Below are 18,897 nucleotides of genomic sequence, written 5' to 3'. Positions count from 1 at the left end.
ACTTACACGTATTTGTACCAAACGTTTTCCTTCCTTTCTCGCTTCTCGAGCCTTCCAGTTTGTTGTGCCGCATACGATTGGTTTTACAGTAGTTGTATAATTTTAAAATGCAAGCAATTATGATCACGAAATGTGCTTCCTAAGTTTGGGACGGATTTTCCAGAGGGGGATGTTAGGATTGTTCGAGAATGGGAGCTTTTGTGCGAGACAGAGGAATGTAATGTTGAATAGGTAAATAAGTAAAAGGAAAAAGCTAGAAGCGTTTAATTTCTAGCTTGTGCATTTTTTTCAGCGAGCAGCTGTCGCGATTGATTTTATTTCAATAAACTTTTGTGAGTGCTAATGGTTGTTGAGTTTTTTTTAAATTATTTTTTTATGTACGTGGGATCTTATAGTATCCATGTGGTAATGGTGTGCTGCATACTGTGGAATAAAGATAAACGCCTAAAGGTATGCAAGACCGATACACAGCCCGTAACAGTGCGGTGTGGAAGTTTAAACTACTGTTAGATGCTTTTTCAAAATGCTTTTTAATTTCTGTTCTTAACATATTATGGACATTATAAAGTGTCCGGGGCGGTGCGGTAGTATAGGCGACAGCGATACTGGGCTTCACATGGCAGGACCCTGGAGTTCAAATCCCATCCGAACGGTCCCCCCCTTAGTGATCCAACTACGTGGTATCGGAGAGTCTAGTAAATCATTCGATGGCTGGCGTGACCTAGAAGGTCGTTAAGCCGGGAAGAAGCAGAAGATAATCAGCTGGCGGTTTTTAATTGAGTTATGTGAGAGGCTTTGCTCACCCCTGCCCGTTAAAGTTGCAATTATATGCGTTAAAAAAGGGTTGCATACTTTTAGGTGTTTTTATATGTATCGATATCTACAAGCTGAGCTACATCTCAGAGCAGTGTGATAATACAAACCAATTAGCAAACTTTTCTCATCAAATTTGTACCAACAACGAATATGATTTAAAAAAAAAGTTTATTTTTCGAGCCACTTGAATTGAATTAAGAACACTTCGACAGAAGATTCGTGCGTGATAAAAAGACACGTACAAAGGTGTTGGATTCGTTTCTCCCTTTTCGTCTGAAATTTTTCAATAAATTAACTTACCCTACTACGGACCATGGGAGAAATTCCCTTTGGACCTACGTAAACATTTAACTACGATGGCGCTCAGTAAAAATCTGCGCACCGATCGATCGATCGCACTTCACTGTCGTGCTCGAATCGCATCGGCTCGGAAAAGGAACGTTTTTCTTCGCCGTATCGGTGGACCCTGGGTAATGGTGTCCAGATGGAACTCGGTCGATACGATCAATTCCGGCAGTTCGGCACTATCGCTCGGTAGAAGTGGTGCCATCTCTTCTACGATCGCAGGGCTTGCCAGTGGGCGTTGCTGTTCTTCGGTGGGTGTGTTTTCTTCACTGTCCGCCTGTTTGACGTCAACTGTTTCCGGGTTGGCAGATGGAACCGTTTGGTCGGCTTCCACGCTGACAGTGTCGTGCATTTCCGATGAATCATCGGCAGTGGCAATGGCAGCGGAACTTAACTCCATCTCGGGCAACAGTTCGTTCAACTGCTGTTCACTTTCCAGTGCGATTGAGCTTTGCTCACTATCGTTGACTGACGGTGACTCATCGGATGTCGTTTGTGGCGCTTCCATATCAGTAGCTGTGTTGGAGTGAGCTTCGGGTAGGATCTCGTTGTCTTCTGCTTGAGCTGGAGCTTGTGCAGTGTCTTGTACCGTTTCAGCAACGATAGGTTTAAGCTCGTCCGTTTCGACAGCGAGATCGTGTACGATAGGTTCCAGCTCTTCGACCATCTGTACAGCATTTAGCAGTGAGGCAGCTTCGGGCTGAGTTTCGTTATCCATTTCTGGCGTTGCCGATGGTTCGGCTGCACTTGGTGTTCCCAAAGTGTATATCTCCATTTCCTTCTCAGGCTCATCCTCTACTGTAGCTTCATCCTGAGAAGTCTGTGTTTCAACTGCTGGCGAAGGTTGTGAGGATACGAGTTGTTCCTGCTGTTGCGGCTGTTGATCTGGCTGCGTTGCTACTTCATCCAGAACCTCAACCTCGTTCGATTCTTCTTCCACCGGCATAGGATCAGCACTAGGTACACTAGTTTCACTTTCATCCATCACTTCCTGTGCAGAGTTTTCCGATGGCACATCGCCTTCCTCCTCAATCGGATCAAACAGATCGGCATTTAGCTGATGCTGATCCTCTTGTTCTTGTTCCGGGTCATCGTTAACTTCTTGAGCCGTTTCGACTTGCTCGGATGGCTGTTGAACATTGTCTTGAGACATTTCTTCACTGGGCGCAACAGCTTCGACCGTTTTGGATGGAGCTTGTGGAGGCTCCAGTTTTTGTGCTGGTTCAGCCTGTTGCTCCGGTTGCATTTCTTCAACTTGGGGTGCTTCCTCGGCGGCCTCAGAACCAGACGCGGATGGTTCGTATCCCTCCCCATCGGGGTAATACTGCACGGACTCTTCGCAGGGATAGCCGAGCTGTCCATCGTGGACGCACGTTTGATACATCTGGCTGAAAACGGTACGTTCGGCACAGATGAAGCTAAACCGGGCATGGTCTTGGCAGCGGTGGAAAATCTGTGAAATCAACGAATAATTGGATAATTCAATGAGCTACACTATTCTTTTGCTGATCGTTCACTTCAGCTCATATGACTCATTCCCCCGAAGGAACTGGAATACTGCCTTTCACAATAAACCAGCTGCGGTCATTAAAAAGAGCTTCTTCTCTTCCCACTTTCAGCGGACGCTCTGTGATTTGGGAAGTTTTCGATTTAATTTTAATGTCCGTGCATATACCAATCAATCGATCGATTCCGACCCGGTCTTACACCTATTTCCCGCCCTCCTTACCTGACAATCGTTGTCGATATCGACGTAGAACCCATCGGTACGGTTGCCGCACGCAAACGAGTGGTTAATATCGTCACGTATCTCTTCGGCTCCGGCAGGCAACACGTAGCTGTACACTTTCACTTGTTTGCTCTGGAAGCGGAAGTGACCAGGTGGCGGTGGGTGGAAATTCGAAGAAAGAAAAAAAGAAGAGAAAAAAATTGTCAATTAAACTCTTACATTTCCATAATGCTTAAAGCGTAGCAGTGAATTATCGAATTTGAAGATAATCATAACGTGGACACGGCTACATGGAAAGGCGCCACCAAACAAATGCTGAACGGGGTGACGTGCGTTTTAATGTCCAATCTCTCCACTCCCCCTCGCCTTTCTTTCGTCGGGTAAGCGAAGGGTTCGTTGGCCGTTTTGAAGGGCCTAAAAATAGGCATGAAAGTGCAATGCGCCTTTGATCATTAGATATCGATTGCGGCGCGTGTAGGATGATTGTTTTATTGGCTGAATTAAACAAAGAGTAAGGAAGCTCCTAAGTGAGCTTTAATGTACTTGGGAACAGTCTAGAATTATCACTTTTAACGCATCTTTTTGGTCATATTTCCGTTACGTTCAAGGTGCGATATAATATTTAAATAAATAAAATTTTAACTCAAGACCATAGAGACTTGTACAACAATGAAACTGCAGTATGTCTTTTCCCTTGAAAAATTTCCTCAATTTCCTTTCCTCAATAATAAGATAATTATAGATAATCCACAAAACGGAATTATTGATGAATTTGATAACATTTTTGAGTGATTTATAAGATATTCTAGCAATCCTTGCCCAAGATTCACCACCTTAACCTTGCAAACAATTTTGATCATTTGTTTTTCAATTTCATAAAGTTTACGACGAAAGATCAATTGATGATCGTAGGTTGAGATCATCAGATACATTGCAATAGCGCTTTCAGCATTCAGGAATCATTTTATAGACACACTTGTAGGGACACTTTTGTAACGTTTACTGGAAGTACCTGACTTTTGATAATCTTGACCAAAATAAGAAAATATCTATTTTTTGGTTCTAAAACTGCAACTGCTAAACTTTTACTAGAACCCAATACATTCTTCAAAGCGATCCGCAAAAGAACAGCACAAGAGCACGTAACGCGACGCGGCCATAGACCAAGACAGGATGCGATTGGAATGTCCGGTTCTATTTTTTGTTCTTCATTTCTCCGCTTCCCGACGCATTATTCTGATCCAGCCCTGGTGTGGTGAGTCACTTACTCGGTTTGGCAGTATTCTGGCGTTGGCAATCGAGGCCAGAACGAGCAATACGGCTGCTAACGGAATTAATCGCACCTTCATGGTTGGGATTTAAGATTCTTGCTTCTCGGAAGGTTAAGTGAAAGGTATGCTTTTCACTTCGATCGTTGCGTACGCGAAATTGAAGTATATCCTTGCACAATAAATGTGTTGCGAACAGTTACAACTCAACACTGCTAAACACACTTCCTATTTCGGTCACTGCAAGACTTGGACAATAAGCAACACTTGAGTCAAGTTTTAAGGATGCTTTATGTGTACGCACTTTCACGGCACCTTAAACCACACTGCACATTGCTCACTGTCCGGGAGAACAACGAGCCTTTTTTAACGATTTGCTTAAGCCCAACGATACTGCTACCATTCTACCACGACCACAAACGCACGACTGTGCTCAAGACACTGGTTGTGCTGGGATGACTCTAGCCCGGTGCCCGGTCAGGTGTAGTATGTGCGGAAAATTTGTCAAACACCACCAATTTATAGTGAAAAGCTGTTACTAATCGAACCCGCAGCGGTCGCGTGCTTGGACGCGTCAGATTCGTGCCTTCTCCCACCCCATACAGTACGCCCGTACCGAGCCCGTGTCATCAGCGACTGACCAACGTGAGGACGTGGGTGTTACAACTACCAACAACTGTCGCTATACTGGCGCTGTCGTCGGTATTCTGACATCGTCGTCTTGGCCGAAGTTCAGTTTTCACCTCACCCTAAATATGCTCGTGGTGTAAGAAAACTAACACCAACCCAGGGGTAAGAAAACTTAACCTACACACACACACACACATCCACTGTCCACGGTACGAGCTTACCTCCCGCACAGGAAACCGGCAGGGTAGGATAGAGAGTGACACTGTAGTGAAATGTGCGAAGGGAAGGAGATTTTTATGCATGCAGGTGGCGTTGACGCTAGTGCCTGGCCACGGATGCACTCGGGTGGTACACCGGTACTACATCACCGCCACCAATGGCGGGAAGTGCCGGCCGATGAGGTGGATGAATCGTGTGGCCGTAACGGTCGGCGACTGCTGCATTGTACCGTCTAGTGGCGACCTTTCGATATTTTTGGTTCGGAACTAGTGTTCCGGGCGTTTCGGCATCGCTTGGGGAGTGAAAAATCAGATGCTAGAATTAGAACACCTAGGAGCGAGTTCTAGAGCAAAACCGGCAAGTTGTAAGCGTTGAACTTGACACGTTGTGTGTGTGTGTGTGTGTGTGTGTGTGTGTGTGTGTGTGTGTGTGTGTGTGTGTATGTGTGTTAGGGCCATGGTCATGGACTGTGTTACTGGAGCCTTATTTATGTAGTAACCCGGGAGTAACTGCAGCTGCTTCAGATCGTTGACTGGGAAAAATACCCATTGGTTACGGTTTTGGAAACAGTTTCATTGAAGAACTTGGTGGTGCTATAATGATATGTAAGGTAAATAGGAATGGACAGTTAATAAAAGATACGTTAGCTACTAGCAACGAAGATCGTGTGACGTATTTGGATTTATTTTTAAATATTTTTCGTTAGTTTACCAAGCTAAGTTTCGAAAAAAAAATATTTATCTTAGAACCAATCTTCTCTGCTTTAATCCATCTCGTTCTATGTCCTTTCGTACTCGTCTCCCTTTGATTATTCCTAGGCACCGCACATCTACCGGTACGGGAGGAATTAGGATTTTGGGAATACAAACGGATGCTTGTCATCTCTTCAAGTTCCTATGATATGGAAAATAAAAGTGCACTGAGACATGTCACGAGGACCTTCTGAACCCATCTCATTCAAGAGCATTATACTGTAAAGTTTCAATATTCACTAACCTACTGATCAGTATTTTTCCCAGTCTCCAAAGTCCTTTTTTGATGTTTCAAAATTGAATACCCTTTCTACAGTGTTTCAAAAAGTATTTGATACAAATTTTAAGAAAAGTTAGTGATTTTAAAATAAATTCAATAACAGAAAGCAAAGCTCCGAGTGAGCCTTGTTTCTCCAGTCCAATTTAAAATCTTTCCACCTCTTTTAAGTCTGATTGCAATCAAATGTGGCTGACTTATGTCGATATGTAGATGCAGGCAAGTAAAACAATAAAATCACTACCTCACACCACCTGAATGTTAATGAAGAAAGAAATTCTTGCTTCAACAACAAATCGGTCAGCTAGAACATGGTTTGCACTTACCAGTTGCACTTTGCACACTAATCAATCAAATTTGCAAGCAAAGATGGACACAGTCTTTATTGAGCGTTGCTCGTGGTGATAAACAATAGTGTGTGTGATTAAAACTAGAACTGTCCATCTGGCATTAGATCGTTGATGAATCAGCTTGCTGCCTATCCCAGCTGGATTAGACTTACGGAATCCAAATGTGTCAAGCACTTTTAGGAAAGCGTTCCAAAAGGGTGCACTTGCGCTCCATTCTTTGTGATGGATGCATTTTGCTTGCATCGGAAGTGACCAGCAAAAAGTGCATCACAAGCTCAGAAACTAATAAAAAAAAACCCCAACCTGAAGGACTTTGGACCTTAAAGCTTTAGCAAACGTTGCTCGGCACAAGAAGTGTGCGCCATTTCACCGTCCACCTACCAGCGTACATCTAGGCGCATAGAATGAAGAATGTAGTTTTAGCACTCATAAATTATTCACCCAACGGTCCCGCTCGGAAATGGTACGCGAACTCAAATGTTGACGCGTACGGCAGTTTCGGTCGACGCCAGACGGACGCTAGAACCTCTAGATGGTGACCAGGAGGCTAGAGTTGATGTACGGAGCCACACCGCTGCGCGTCACATTTTGATGGCAATAATTTCATTAACGGAACATGTGCAAACCGAGCGGCGTTTGTGGGTGGGGCGGTCAAATGGGTGCTTTTATTTCTGGCTGATCGAGCACTGGGGCTTTTCTTTTGGTTTGGTGAACTATTGGATGGTTGGCTAAGAATCACAACTTCCACCCCGCGGCGCCGGAACGGTCGCCCGAATTGGCAGTTTTTGCATTGCAAAGAAGGCTTCCCACCATCCGACAGGTGGAGAATATTTTATTGGGCCGCTATTTCTATATAGGTCACGGTGGAGTACACTACGCCACGGTATGTGGAGCAGTTGGAATGGTTTGAACATGCTGTTTGACTTCTTCTTTTAATTCCATTCCGAGCACTGCAGCGAGGCGAACGATCAGATTGTTAACATGCCTGTTCTGCACCCGTTACGTTGCAAATTTTCGTCGGATGGGTGCAGAGCGATTGATTGAATGACGTCAATGACTAGTGATGTATCTCGAACACGTTTAGTTTAAAAAGTAATGTTGAGCATTTGTCCATAATTTAAATAAATTTAGGGGAAGATGGTGACAGAATCGCATATTCAATATTTCAATCATTTAAATTATTGTTACCTAATGAATAAACCTCATAAACGAAATTATTTTGGTTGAAGATTTTACACATTTATGGGACCCGCTCTAACCGTTCTAATGTTGTTCCCTTATGTTTCGGCTTATCGGCATAAGATAACTGGTGCGCAAATTTCGTTGCAAATCCCAACCACACGCGGGGATTTAACTACGGGAACGACCGTCATGCTGCCAGCTTCTCCGGTATCCGGTATCGATTGACGTAATCTGGGCGTGCGTCACAGGAAGAGGCCGATCTATAAATCACAGGACCCCAAGCGATGTAATAATGTGACGCTCCTAGCCGTGAGGCCGAATCTGCTGATCGACCTACTAGCTAATGCTGACCATCGAATGGCTTATTGGTGCCACGTAGTTGGATAGACAGTCCTGAGAAACATCAGGAATTCGGATTGATTTGCTTACAATGTTCAGCACCCCCCCCCACCCCGCTACAATGTTCAGACTACTATCCTCCTTTACCACGTGGTCTACGAAAAATAATAAAATTGAAATGTGTTACTCTTCACCTTAGCGGACGATCTTGGCTAGCAAAGAACTAAAATCCGTGCTGTATGATCTGATTTAGGTGAACCGTTAGAATAGAATAAGTCTTCACAAATACAAGGCTCTCTGTTACCACGCCCTACATCTTCATCAATAGGTCTATTTCAACTTCAGGGAAATATCTCTATCCGGGTACAAAAGAATTAGTAGAACATAAATCAACCATTAGATAAGCTACGACCAATGGGGCTGTTTCGATCGTCACCAATGAAAGAGTGAGAAAATTCTCAACGATTGTCGGATGTGTGTCAGTGTAAAATGAATTGTGTTATCTTCAATACCCGGATTTTCATTGGCTAATCTTGATCAACCGGATCTCTTAAACGTCACAGTACTAAGCTTATCGATAAGACTATTGAGTTAGGATTTTAATTCTAGGGTTTAATTTTTATAGCTATTTGATTTCTTATCGGATATCGATATGCCGGTATATAAAGTATCGAAGCCTGTCGAATAGCATCAAGTCGTTTGTAAGCTCCAGAAACGGAAGTACATCTCTAAGATGCAGCTCTTTACGGTGTTTGTTGTGGTTGGTGTTGTAGCGGTAGGATGCAGTGCAGTTGATAGTGATAGGAAGCTCAGCCAGCCGCGACGCCCGTTAACGGACGACATCAAGGATCTACCCACGTCAGATGATACGAACAGCCTCGCGACGGAAGGATATGACGCTTTCCCGGGACAGTTTCCCTACCAAGCTCGGTTATTTATTACAGCTGAAAACATCTCGTATGCCATTCTTTCTTCTGGCTCACTCATCACACCGAACTACATCCTGACGCATGCGGATTCGTTGTACACTAGCATGATCAACTACAATAACACGCATGGATATGCATTGCTGGGCTACAGCTCCGGCAGTGACACAGGGCGAGAGCAGCGTATCAACTTCACCGAAAGCGGTATCTATGTTCATCCACTGTACACCGGCTCCTTGTGCGATATTGCAACGATTCGTTTGGACCACCCGGTAACGTTTAACCGATTTGTGCAACCGATTCGTTTGCCAAGATTGTCCGACACCCGAACGTACGAAAGGATGGAGGGCACAACCGTTGGTGATAAGTATAACGGCACGTTACGATATTTGCGCAATCAGGTAATGCTGAACCCCGATTGCCAGGAGCTACATCCACATGCTTTCATTCATGCTCAGCATATCTGCACGAATACGTACATCGGAGGAGCATTCTGCAACAGTATGTACGGGGCAGGATTGGTCGTGAAAGATGACGGTGGTCCTGTGCTGGTTGGAGTTACGAATTTGATTTACTGGTGTGGAACGAACTATCCGATCGTGTATGAACGAGTCTCCGAACTGCGGGAATGGATCGCTGAGAATTCGGATTATGTGTTCGATTTTTAGATGAGGTTGATAAGAATGCAATATGGTTGAAACTGACGAAAAAAAATGTAAATAAAATAACATGGAGTGATAGGTCTTGAAAAGAACAAGTATTTGCTATTTTAAATGTTAATTTAATGTTAATAGAGTGGTGTGGCAACGATGCGTTTGAAACATCCAGTAAATATTACGAAAGTTGTGTAGCCGATCCGCTTGCTACAAGATTTTCCGATTTCCCAAAGAAGATGGAATCGCACCATATATGTTCTTGCGTAGGAGGATCGTTCTGTTAAAATGTGTATCGGGATTGTAAATTTGTTGTATGTGTGTGAAACAAAATATGCAATTGTATACTTACCACCATCAGGATTGGGCGACTGGATTGCTGCGAACTCAGCATATATAAGAATGATTGGATGAAATTGTTTCGTAAAGGAAAATAAAGGACTTTAACTTCAACTGTTAACCGTTGTTTAGTTCGTCTACCCGAAATGCTTCACGTCCACTGTTTAGTAACATTACAAATACCGTCAACTTAAAAGACGAACTCTTAAAGGAGATAGGTCCAAAGGACTTGATCCATCAATCCTCTTGACCATCAGAGCCTTAGGTTTCTTAGGTTTAGGCCAAACTTAGGTTTAGGCCCCGAGGTGCTGCTATGGTTATTTGAATTTTATAGTCATTTTAAGAAGCATAAGCAGGTCAATGATGAACTATCAAATGAACTCCATTAATCTGTTTTTTGTAATGCACTGTGTAACAGGACAATGTACAAAAAGTTACAAACTGCAAGCCAAGCGCGCAACATCTCTGACGACGAAGTGCAAATATCACGAGTCCCGATCACGATCAGTAAAAAATCCTACTTTTTGAAAGAAAGATTTTGTGTTAATTTTTAGCTTTTGTAATTTTTGGAACGATTTGACAATTGTTATTGTTTTAAAAAATTGCTGAATCTGTTTGATGTTTTCCGTCGTGAACAGTAACTGAATTAAGATTCATAATCTTAAATTGACTGACGACATTTTTTTTTCGCAATGCAAGCTACGGAAATCAAGTTATCAATTTTGCTAATCAACAGTGCTGCCAAATTCTTATCAACCGCTGTATGTGCTTTCTTCTTGTGGCATGCACAACGAAATCCGGGTTTGTAAGGATTTTTAAAGCATCGCTAAATTGGCGACATGCAATAATTAGCTAAGCGCCTTTAAGATAAAGTTAAGAACAGTGACGTGTGATTTAATTTTCTTATCAAATCATAATTTACTGTTCTTATCAAAGCCGAGAGTTACTGGCTTAGAACGGCGTGCGTACCGATAATGATCGACGCAGTAGCATATAAAGCACTGGAGCAAGACTAGCTGCCATCAGTTATTTGTGAATCGAGTAGCGTGAATTAAAGTCCTCTAATGCAGTTCTTTACGGTGTTCGTAGTAATTGGTGTTGCTGCGGTGTCTGCAGTAGAAGGTGACGTACAACAAATCTCAACCCCGATAAGTGAGAGGCTGACGGAGGATAATCGCCTACTTTCGGATGATGCAAGGCAGTCACGAGCGATAGGCGGTTCCAACCAGCTCGCTACAGACGGATATTCTACCTTCCCTGGACAGTTTCCCCACCACGCTAGGCTGTACATAACTATCGATTCCAACGACCCTCCAGGATATCTCATTTCGTCAGGATCAATCATCACACCAAACTGCATCATTACGCGTGCTTATGAAGTGAATTACAGTATAAAATGGTCCAACAAGACTCAAGGATACGCAATACTGGGCGTACCTAATGGAGCGAATGAGCAGCGTATCAACTTTACCGAAAGCGGTATGATCGTTCATCCTCTGTACAATCAAGACTTGAACAATATTGCAATGATTCGTTTGAATCATCCGGCAACGTTAAACAAATACGTACAACCGATACGTTTGCCAAGATTGTCCGATACCCGAACGTACGAGAAAATGGAGGGCAAAAGCGTTGGATATTTAAGGTATACGAGCAACCAGATATTGAGCAACAATGCATGCAATCAACTACATCCAGTGAGGTCCATCGATGCACAGCACATCTGCACGAATGCTTACGTGGGAGGAGATTTTTGCGGCAGAAGTCATGGGTCGGGACTCATCGTAGAAGACGAAAACGGTCCTGTGTTGGTTGGAGTTACGTTTATCATTTATAAATGCTCTTCGAATTATCCAACCGTTTATGTACGCGTTTCTGATTTCCGTGATTGGATTGCTGCCAACTCGGATTATGTGTTCGATTATTAGACTAGCCACTGAATGTGTTTGAACCGCCCATTTAGGTGGAGTGATAGAAAGGATTTATTTCTTGTACGAAAATAAAGGGCTGTCTTAAGTTCAATCCCAAACCGTTCTTTTGTGCACGTATCTGATATGATTCACCTCAACTCTTTAGCATCTTTACATATCTGTAACATAACACTACAAAACCAATTCGTGTGGAAGGTAGACCATGCAAACAAACAATATACAACGAAGTTTAGTTGAGTGCTCAAAATGTTTGAGGTTTCCCATCATGAAAATTACATGCCTCAAAACACATTCATAATCTCAAATTGAATGACGTAGCTGATAAATTTTACGATAAACATTTTTTATTCGCAGTGCAAGCTACAGAAACCTTGTTATCAATTTTGCTAATCAACAGTGCTGGCCATTTTATTATTACTCCCTGTATTAACTTTCCCAACGTGGTATGTGTATCGAAATCCGGGTCGCACGAATCATTGACGTATTAAAAAATTGCAGACATGCAATAAGATAAAGTAAAGAATTGTGAGGTGTGATTTAATTTTCTTATCACATAATGACTCTCGGTTTAGAATGGCGCGCGTACCGATAATGATCGACGCAGGAGAATATAAAGCATCGGGACAGGACTAGCTGCCATCAGTTATACGTGAATTGTGGTGCGTAGCATGAAAGTTCTGTGATGCAGTTCTTCGTGGTGTTTGTAGTAATTGGTGTTGCTGCGGTGTCCGCAATAGAAAGTGATGAACAGCAGTTTCTAAGTGCGATCAGTGTGGACCTGACGGAGGATGCAAAAGCCAATTCAAATCAGCTCGCTACGGACGGATATACTACCTTCCCTGGACAGTTTCCCCACCACGCTAGGCTGTTCATAAATGCTAATTCAGTTTCGTCAGGATCGCTTATCACACCAAACTACATCCTTACGCGTGCATACTTTTTGGATTATAGTATAAAATGGACCGATAAGGCTGAAGGATACGCAATACTGGGCGTACCTAATGGAGCGAATGAGCAGCGTATCAACTTCACCGAAAGCGGTATGCTCATTCATCCTCTGTTCAATCATGAATTGAACGATATTGCAATGATTCGTTTGGATCATCCGGCAACGTTTAACAAATACGTGCAACCGATACGTTTGCCAAGATTGTCCGATACCCGAACGTACGAGAAAATGGAGGGCACAAACGTTGGAATATCCAGGTATACGAGCAACCAGATATTGAGCAACAATGCATGCAATCAACTACATCCAGTGAGGTCCATCGATGCACAGCACATCTGCACGAATGCTTACGTGGGAGGAGATTTTTGCGGCAGAAGTCATGGGTCGGGACTCATCATAGAAGACGAAAACGGTCCTGTGTTGGTTGGAGTTACCTGTATTATTTATATATGTTCCTTGAATTATCCAACCGCTTATGCACGCGTTTCTAATTTCCGTGATTGGATTGCTGCGAACTCGGATTATGTGTTCGATTTATAAACGAGCTGTAAATTGTTTGTAGGAATATTGCAAGTTCAAATCAATCGGTCAAGTGTTAGAAGGAATGTTGAAATATATGATCGGTATTATGAGCCAAACAAACTAAAAATGACATTTCACTTGAGGATAAAGTGCCAAGTAAAAACGAAATTACAACCTTTTCATAGTATTTTTTAGTACAGTTTAGAGTATGTGAAATAAATAAAAAATGTTGCAAATATTTATACATTAAGGCAAACTTTGCTTTAAAGCTTTCTAAAGTTCATAACGACTGTTAACCTATTTCTGAGGTTCTATCTCAGTAGAGGACTAGAAAGCCCAATAATCAATCATTCTTATCAGGGGTGTAATCATCGATGTGTTGTAATGTCATCGGAAATCCGGGAAGATAACAATAATTACTCCCTACCCTGTTCCACAATCAACCAGCGTTTTTTTGTTAAATTCATCAAGATAAAGGGAAGAACTCTCGCTTATCAGTTCGGAACAGATAAATATAAACCAGGTGCAATCGATTTAGAGCTATTAGTTTTTCTTAGTAAGGTTGAGTGGTAATTCAGTTCTATGATGCAGTTCTCAGTGTTTGTGGTGATTGGCATTGTTGTAGCATCTGCAACAGGAGCGGACTTTCAGCAAATACCAATCAATATAAGCAACGACTTAATAAAGGACCCGTACTCTTCATCAGATGTGGCCAAAGGACCAAGCAAAAAGGATGATTCAAATAACATTGCTGTGCAAGGCTATCTTGCCCGCCCGGACATGTTTCCGTTCCATGTCGAGTTGTTTATACGAAACGATGTTGATCGTGGTACTGCTCTTGCAAGCGGATCACTCATCACACCTAACTACGTCCTCACGTCCGCAAACCTTTTGCGCAGTAGCATAGAGCGAGCTAACATCACCTATGGATATGCTCTACTCGGAACAGACAATGGATTGGACCAATCAAGGCTTCAGCGAATTAATTTCACCGGAAGCGATGTGCAGCTTCACCCGTTGTACGACATTGCAACGATGCGTTTGGTACATCCGGTAACATTCACGGAATTTGTGCAGCTGATCCGTTTGCCAAGTTTATCCGATTCCCGCACGCACGAGAGGAAAGAGGGCACAAACATTGGAAGCGGTGGATTGGTGCGGTATGTGCGCAACCAGATATTGACGAACGCGGACTGCAGTCAGCTACATCCTCATGCGTCTATTGAGTCACATCATATCTGTACGAATGCTTACGTAGGAGGTGCATTCTGCAATCAAAAGCATGGATCTGGATTGACCGTTGATGATCAGGGTAGTCCTTTGCTGATTGGAGTCATATCTTTGTTTTATCCATGCACCGAAAATTATCCAACTGTTTTCGTGCGAATATCGGAAGTACGTGACTGGATTGCTGACAACTCGAATTATGTATTTGATTTATAAAAGAGGGAATACAAATGTTCGTCAGAATGCTCAAATGATGGGATGTGAAAAGTGTTGTTTTATAAAATCATATAAAGTTATGCGAAAGAATTTTACAAATTATGTTAATGTGCATTTCATTGTTTTTTTTTTGCAATGATAAAATTGGTTTATTATGTGTTGCAATTTAACATGAGCTCTAGTGAACATTTTAAGATTTCTAAACCAATGTTGATGACACAGTTTGCGAACAAACGTTGTGATAACGATACGATTTTTTTCTATAAATGTTACTTATCAAAGACAAACAGAGGACATGTACTAGAGGAGAGGTTGGGTGTAATGCTTTTAAGGGCCAGTAGCAGGAAATTGCATTTAACTGTCACTCTGGTGCACAAAACAAACTTGTGTTCCAGCGTATCTAACCTTGAGCATATCATGCAGACTCATGCACGGTTTATTCTTTGAAGTAGCTCTCCAAGTGCTATTTTATGTCATCAAAAAAGGTACAATTTCTGCAGTGATGATAGCTGTTTGCTGCTTAAATTGTTCCACGCTTTCCAACGGCTTATTGCAGAGGATTTTATTTGCTCAGTAGTGGTCTAGAAAGCCCAATAATCAATCATTCTTATCTGAGACGTTGCCATTGGTTTGTTGCATTTCTCGCATGTTATGTCTTCGGAAATCCGGGTTCCAAGATAATCAATTAAAGGGAAGCACTCTTTTATGAGTCTCGTATCCGGAATCCGGAATAGTCTGATTATTGAGAGACTGATAAGAGTATTTGTAACTGCATGCTAAAATAGGCAACAGATATCAGTGGTCATTTTAACACCTTGTTTTCTTATCATATAATGACGGTAAGCCTATCAGCTCGAACCAGTCAAATATAAACCAGTCTCGAACGATTATGAGCTATCAGTATTTCTTAATCCGGTGGAGTTGAAATACAGCTCTACGATGCAGCTCTCAGCAGTGTTTGTTGTGATTGGTGTTGTTATAGCATCTGCAACGGGAAGGGACATTTTGCAAATACCAATGCAGAAAATTGCGAAGGCAATGCAGAATCCAGGCCCATCGTCACATGTGGCCGAAGGACCAAACAAAATGGAAGATTCAAACAGCTTTGCTGTGCATGGCTTTCTTGCCCGTCCTATACAGTTTCCGTACCATACTGAGTTGTTTATACGCAATGATGTTGATCGTGGTAGTACGCGTGGAGGAGGATCACTCATCACACCGAACTACGTCCTTACGGCCGCAAGCCTTTTGCGCAGCAGTATAAACCGTGCTAATATAACCTATGGAGATGCACTATTTGGAACTCATGAGGGGCTAGCAGACCCGAGGATTCAGCAAGCGATGTGCAGCTTCACCCGCTGAAGGACATTGCTACGGTGCGTTTGGAACATCCGGTAACTATCACGAAATTTGTGCAGCCGATCCGTTTGCCAAGATTAACCGATTCCCGAAAGCACGAGAGGAAAGAGGGCACAAACATAGGAACCTCAGGATTGGTGCGGTATGTGCGCAACCAGATATTGACGAACGCGGACTGTAGTCAGCTGCATCCTCAAGCGTCTATTGAATCACATCATATCTGTACGAATGCTTACGTAGGAGGTGCATTCTGCTATCAAAGATATGGATCTGGGTTGGCCATTGAAGATGATAGTGGTCGTCTGCTGATTGGAGTTCTAAGTATCTTTAATCCGTGCACCGAAAATTATCCAACTGTTTTCGTGCGAATATCGGAAGTACGTGACTGGATTACGGACAACTCGAATTATGTGTTCGATTTATAAACATAGCTTAAGAAGTTTTCATCAGAATGCCTCAATGGTAGAATGGTAAATATTTATATTTTGTAAAGTTTTATAAAACGATGTGATGCCTTTACATTTGCTTCCGAAGTGTACCTTTTGTCTTACTACTCCACTGGTACTACTCTACTGGTATTGTTTTGTAGAGTAAATATTAATATATTCCTTATACACAACTTACTGCCAAAATTCCAAAAAAGGTGCACATTACACATATAATGAGATTAGGAATAAAATTTTATCATATGAATTTATTTATAAGAACTCTTTCTACAAACTATTTTGCGCCTCTTCCATCGCTTTTGCTTGAAAAGGAAACATGAAATAAAAAGTGAAAAGTATTTTCCTTTAAAAAGAAATCATCAAAAGACCATTAAGCCTTTCAACGAACGTGACCCACCGAGCAAACAATTTCAAACAAACGCACAAGTTTTCTGGGTGTTGGTAATTACCCTAAACGTGAGTTTGATTTGTTGCTCGTGGCAAACCAGCTCTACACAACTGGAATTGGGGGGCCAAACATGGGCTGAAACGCGTTCTTCAATGTCGTTCCCAGCCCGTGTGTGGATCTTTGGAATGATTTCAAATAAATTTAATGTCCATTTTCACTCGTTAAGTACGAACATTTGTTTCTCTTTCCACACACGCTTCACCCCTTTTACTTGATCTCGGTACGCCTGCGCATGAAATTAAGCCCTTATTTAGGTGAATCCATCAGGCACCAAACAGGGCAGCGAAGAATGTGACACTGACAAGTTTAGTGGACGTGCCTCCACTCTATGCTAAAGAAAGTGCCGAAAAAAAATTAATATTCTACTTCGCGTTTGCTTCCTGACCTACAGAAGGTGCATCGTGCACGGAGGAATGAACTGGGATAGTAGAAAGAAGTAACAAAAATCGATCGAAAGTTAAATTCGTTCATAAATTGAAAATTTGAGTCGAATTTAAAACAACATGCAATGCAAAAAAAAAACTTTGCCAATGAAATTGTCCACCGATCGATCAGTTATTAATGTCACGTGTAATTCGTGCCGACCGAAAGATTACCAATAGGCGTTGAAAGTAATTCATTGCAGCAAGCTCTACTATTGGTTTCCGGCCTTAAGGAGGTGTGAGGACCGTCCTTAAGGAAAGTTGAATGTACACGGGTCGCTGTGAGGATATACGCGGGTAGTGTTCACGTTCAAGGTGGTAAATGCATTTGTTAGTGCAGCAGGGAAATTAAGAAAGCAGCACACTAGTACATACGTTTATAGTGCGTTGTTGCCATCAACGGTAGGTCACGTCAAACGATCAAAAATAGTCAATGGATAGCATTTTAAGGTATCTAAAGCTGTACAACATTAGAAATTGTATGTTTAACGATTAATGCTTTCATCAATATTTTACATTTCTGTCCGTTAAGTTGCTTCAATATAACACACTAAACATTTCCTATGAATGTTGTCAAAATTTATGTAAAAGCTGTGTATCGAAATTCCAAAGCCGTGCCCTAATTTAAATCCTCAGTTTCACCAAATGCTCCCATTTGTTACGCCCCATTCGACCGACTGCTCTTGACCGAGGTTTGAGGAGATATCAGCTGGAACAGGCTCACGTATGCCCACGAAAACAAACGTCGCCCCAACCGCAGCACCAATAGCCCAAACCAATTTGACCGTGTGAATTATTCATGCAATCAAAAGAAAATCATGGAAGGATAAGAAAACGAAAAATAGCCAACAAGCAACGCAACCCGTTCATCGCTTGCACTGACGCTGCTGTCTTTTTGAGTGGCTTTCCAACGTATTGCGCATACCCATACTGCTGCGATGCACATTGCACATTCCCCACAGCAAAACCAGAGGCGATGAAGCGTACGTAGCCTTTGTTTCAATTAAAAACGCATAAAGCCTAGTGCGCGGACAGCGGGAAGTTTATTTTTATCACACCGTGAGGCAACGGAAAATCGCGTTGTATGTTGTGGCCAAGGTGCACGTACGCGCACACGCACGTTTTGAGGCTCGCTTCAGCCAACGGGTTGGAGTTTGATGTCTTCATCGGGTCGGACGTTGGGACGTGTTGTGAATGGGATGTGATGTCAATGGCATTGATCAAGCATAGTTTCTTCCTGACGAAGTGAACTGATCGATGGGTTGAAACAGTGGGATGTGGGACTCGACACATAGTGCGCACTCAACGCTGAACCGAGGATCGGACTGGCTTGAACGAACTCGAGCGGGCTCGGACAGTCTCGGAACCTTATCAAGCTAGAGACATCATCGACGAAGAAGTCTCGTCCTTTAAAGGACTGCAAGGGGAAGATACTCAGAGTTATTTATGCCACAATCCTCTTCAATCCTGGATCCGACATAATGCCAAAGGTGATAGCAAATATAACAAACAAATGTTGATGAAAGTTTGTAATGTAACGGTTCTTCGATTC

The 18,897-nt window shown here is 42.5% G+C and overlaps 6 protein-coding genes across 6 annotated transcripts in view; 4 read left to right on the top strand and 2 right to left on the bottom strand.

The window, feature by feature from the left end:
* Positions 1 to 8,735, top strand: part of LOC126562373 (26S proteasome non-ATPase regulatory subunit 4) — a 363,835-nt gene extending 355,100 nt beyond the window's left edge. Inside the window, exon 2 of the mRNA XM_050218851.1 lies at positions 8,721 to 8,735. The gene's annotated coding sequence lies outside the window, so the exon portion shown is untranslated. The remainder of the gene's footprint in view (positions 1 to 8,720) is intronic.
* Positions 1 to 18,897, bottom strand: part of LOC126563470 (acireductone dioxygenase) — a 568,562-nt gene that overhangs the window by 183,164 nt on the left and 366,501 nt on the right. The gene's annotated exons all lie outside the window — the stretch shown is intronic.
* LOC126562003 (chemotaxis regulatory protein ChePep) lies at positions 1,217 to 4,239 on the bottom strand. Its single transcript, XM_050218411.1, has 3 exons — positions 4,159 to 4,239; positions 2,891 to 3,022; positions 1,217 to 2,614 (listed from the first exon to the last, which is right to left on the bottom strand). The coding sequence occupies exons 1-3, from the start codon at positions 4,237 to 4,239 to the stop codon at positions 1,217 to 1,219; spliced, it is 1,611 nt and encodes a 536-aa protein (XP_050074368.1).
* LOC126561121 (collagenase-like) lies at positions 8,641 to 9,501 on the top strand. The gene has a single exon (XM_050217066.1). The coding sequence runs from the start codon at positions 8,641 to 8,643 to the stop codon at positions 9,499 to 9,501; it is 861 nt and encodes a 286-aa protein (XP_050073023.1).
* Positions 12,439 to 13,245, top strand: LOC126561120 (enteropeptidase-like). Its single transcript, XM_050217065.1, has one exon. It carries the CDS (start codon positions 12,439 to 12,441, stop codon positions 13,243 to 13,245), a length of 807 nt encoding a protein of 268 aa, XP_050073022.1.
* Positions 13,813 to 14,670, top strand: LOC126561119 (chymotrypsin-2-like). The gene has a single exon (XM_050217064.1). It carries the CDS (start codon positions 13,813 to 13,815, stop codon positions 14,668 to 14,670), a length of 858 nt encoding a protein of 285 aa, XP_050073021.1.

The sequence above is a fragment of the Anopheles maculipalpis genome, chromosome 3RL, assembly GCF_943734695.1.
Source record: "Anopheles maculipalpis chromosome 3RL, idAnoMacuDA_375_x, whole genome shotgun sequence".
In the NCBI taxonomy this organism is placed as follows: Eukaryota; Metazoa; Arthropoda; class Insecta; order Diptera; family Culicidae; genus Anopheles; species Anopheles maculipalpis.
Note: the sequence above shows the minus strand (reverse complement) of the source record. Positions and strands in the feature narration are given on the sequence as shown.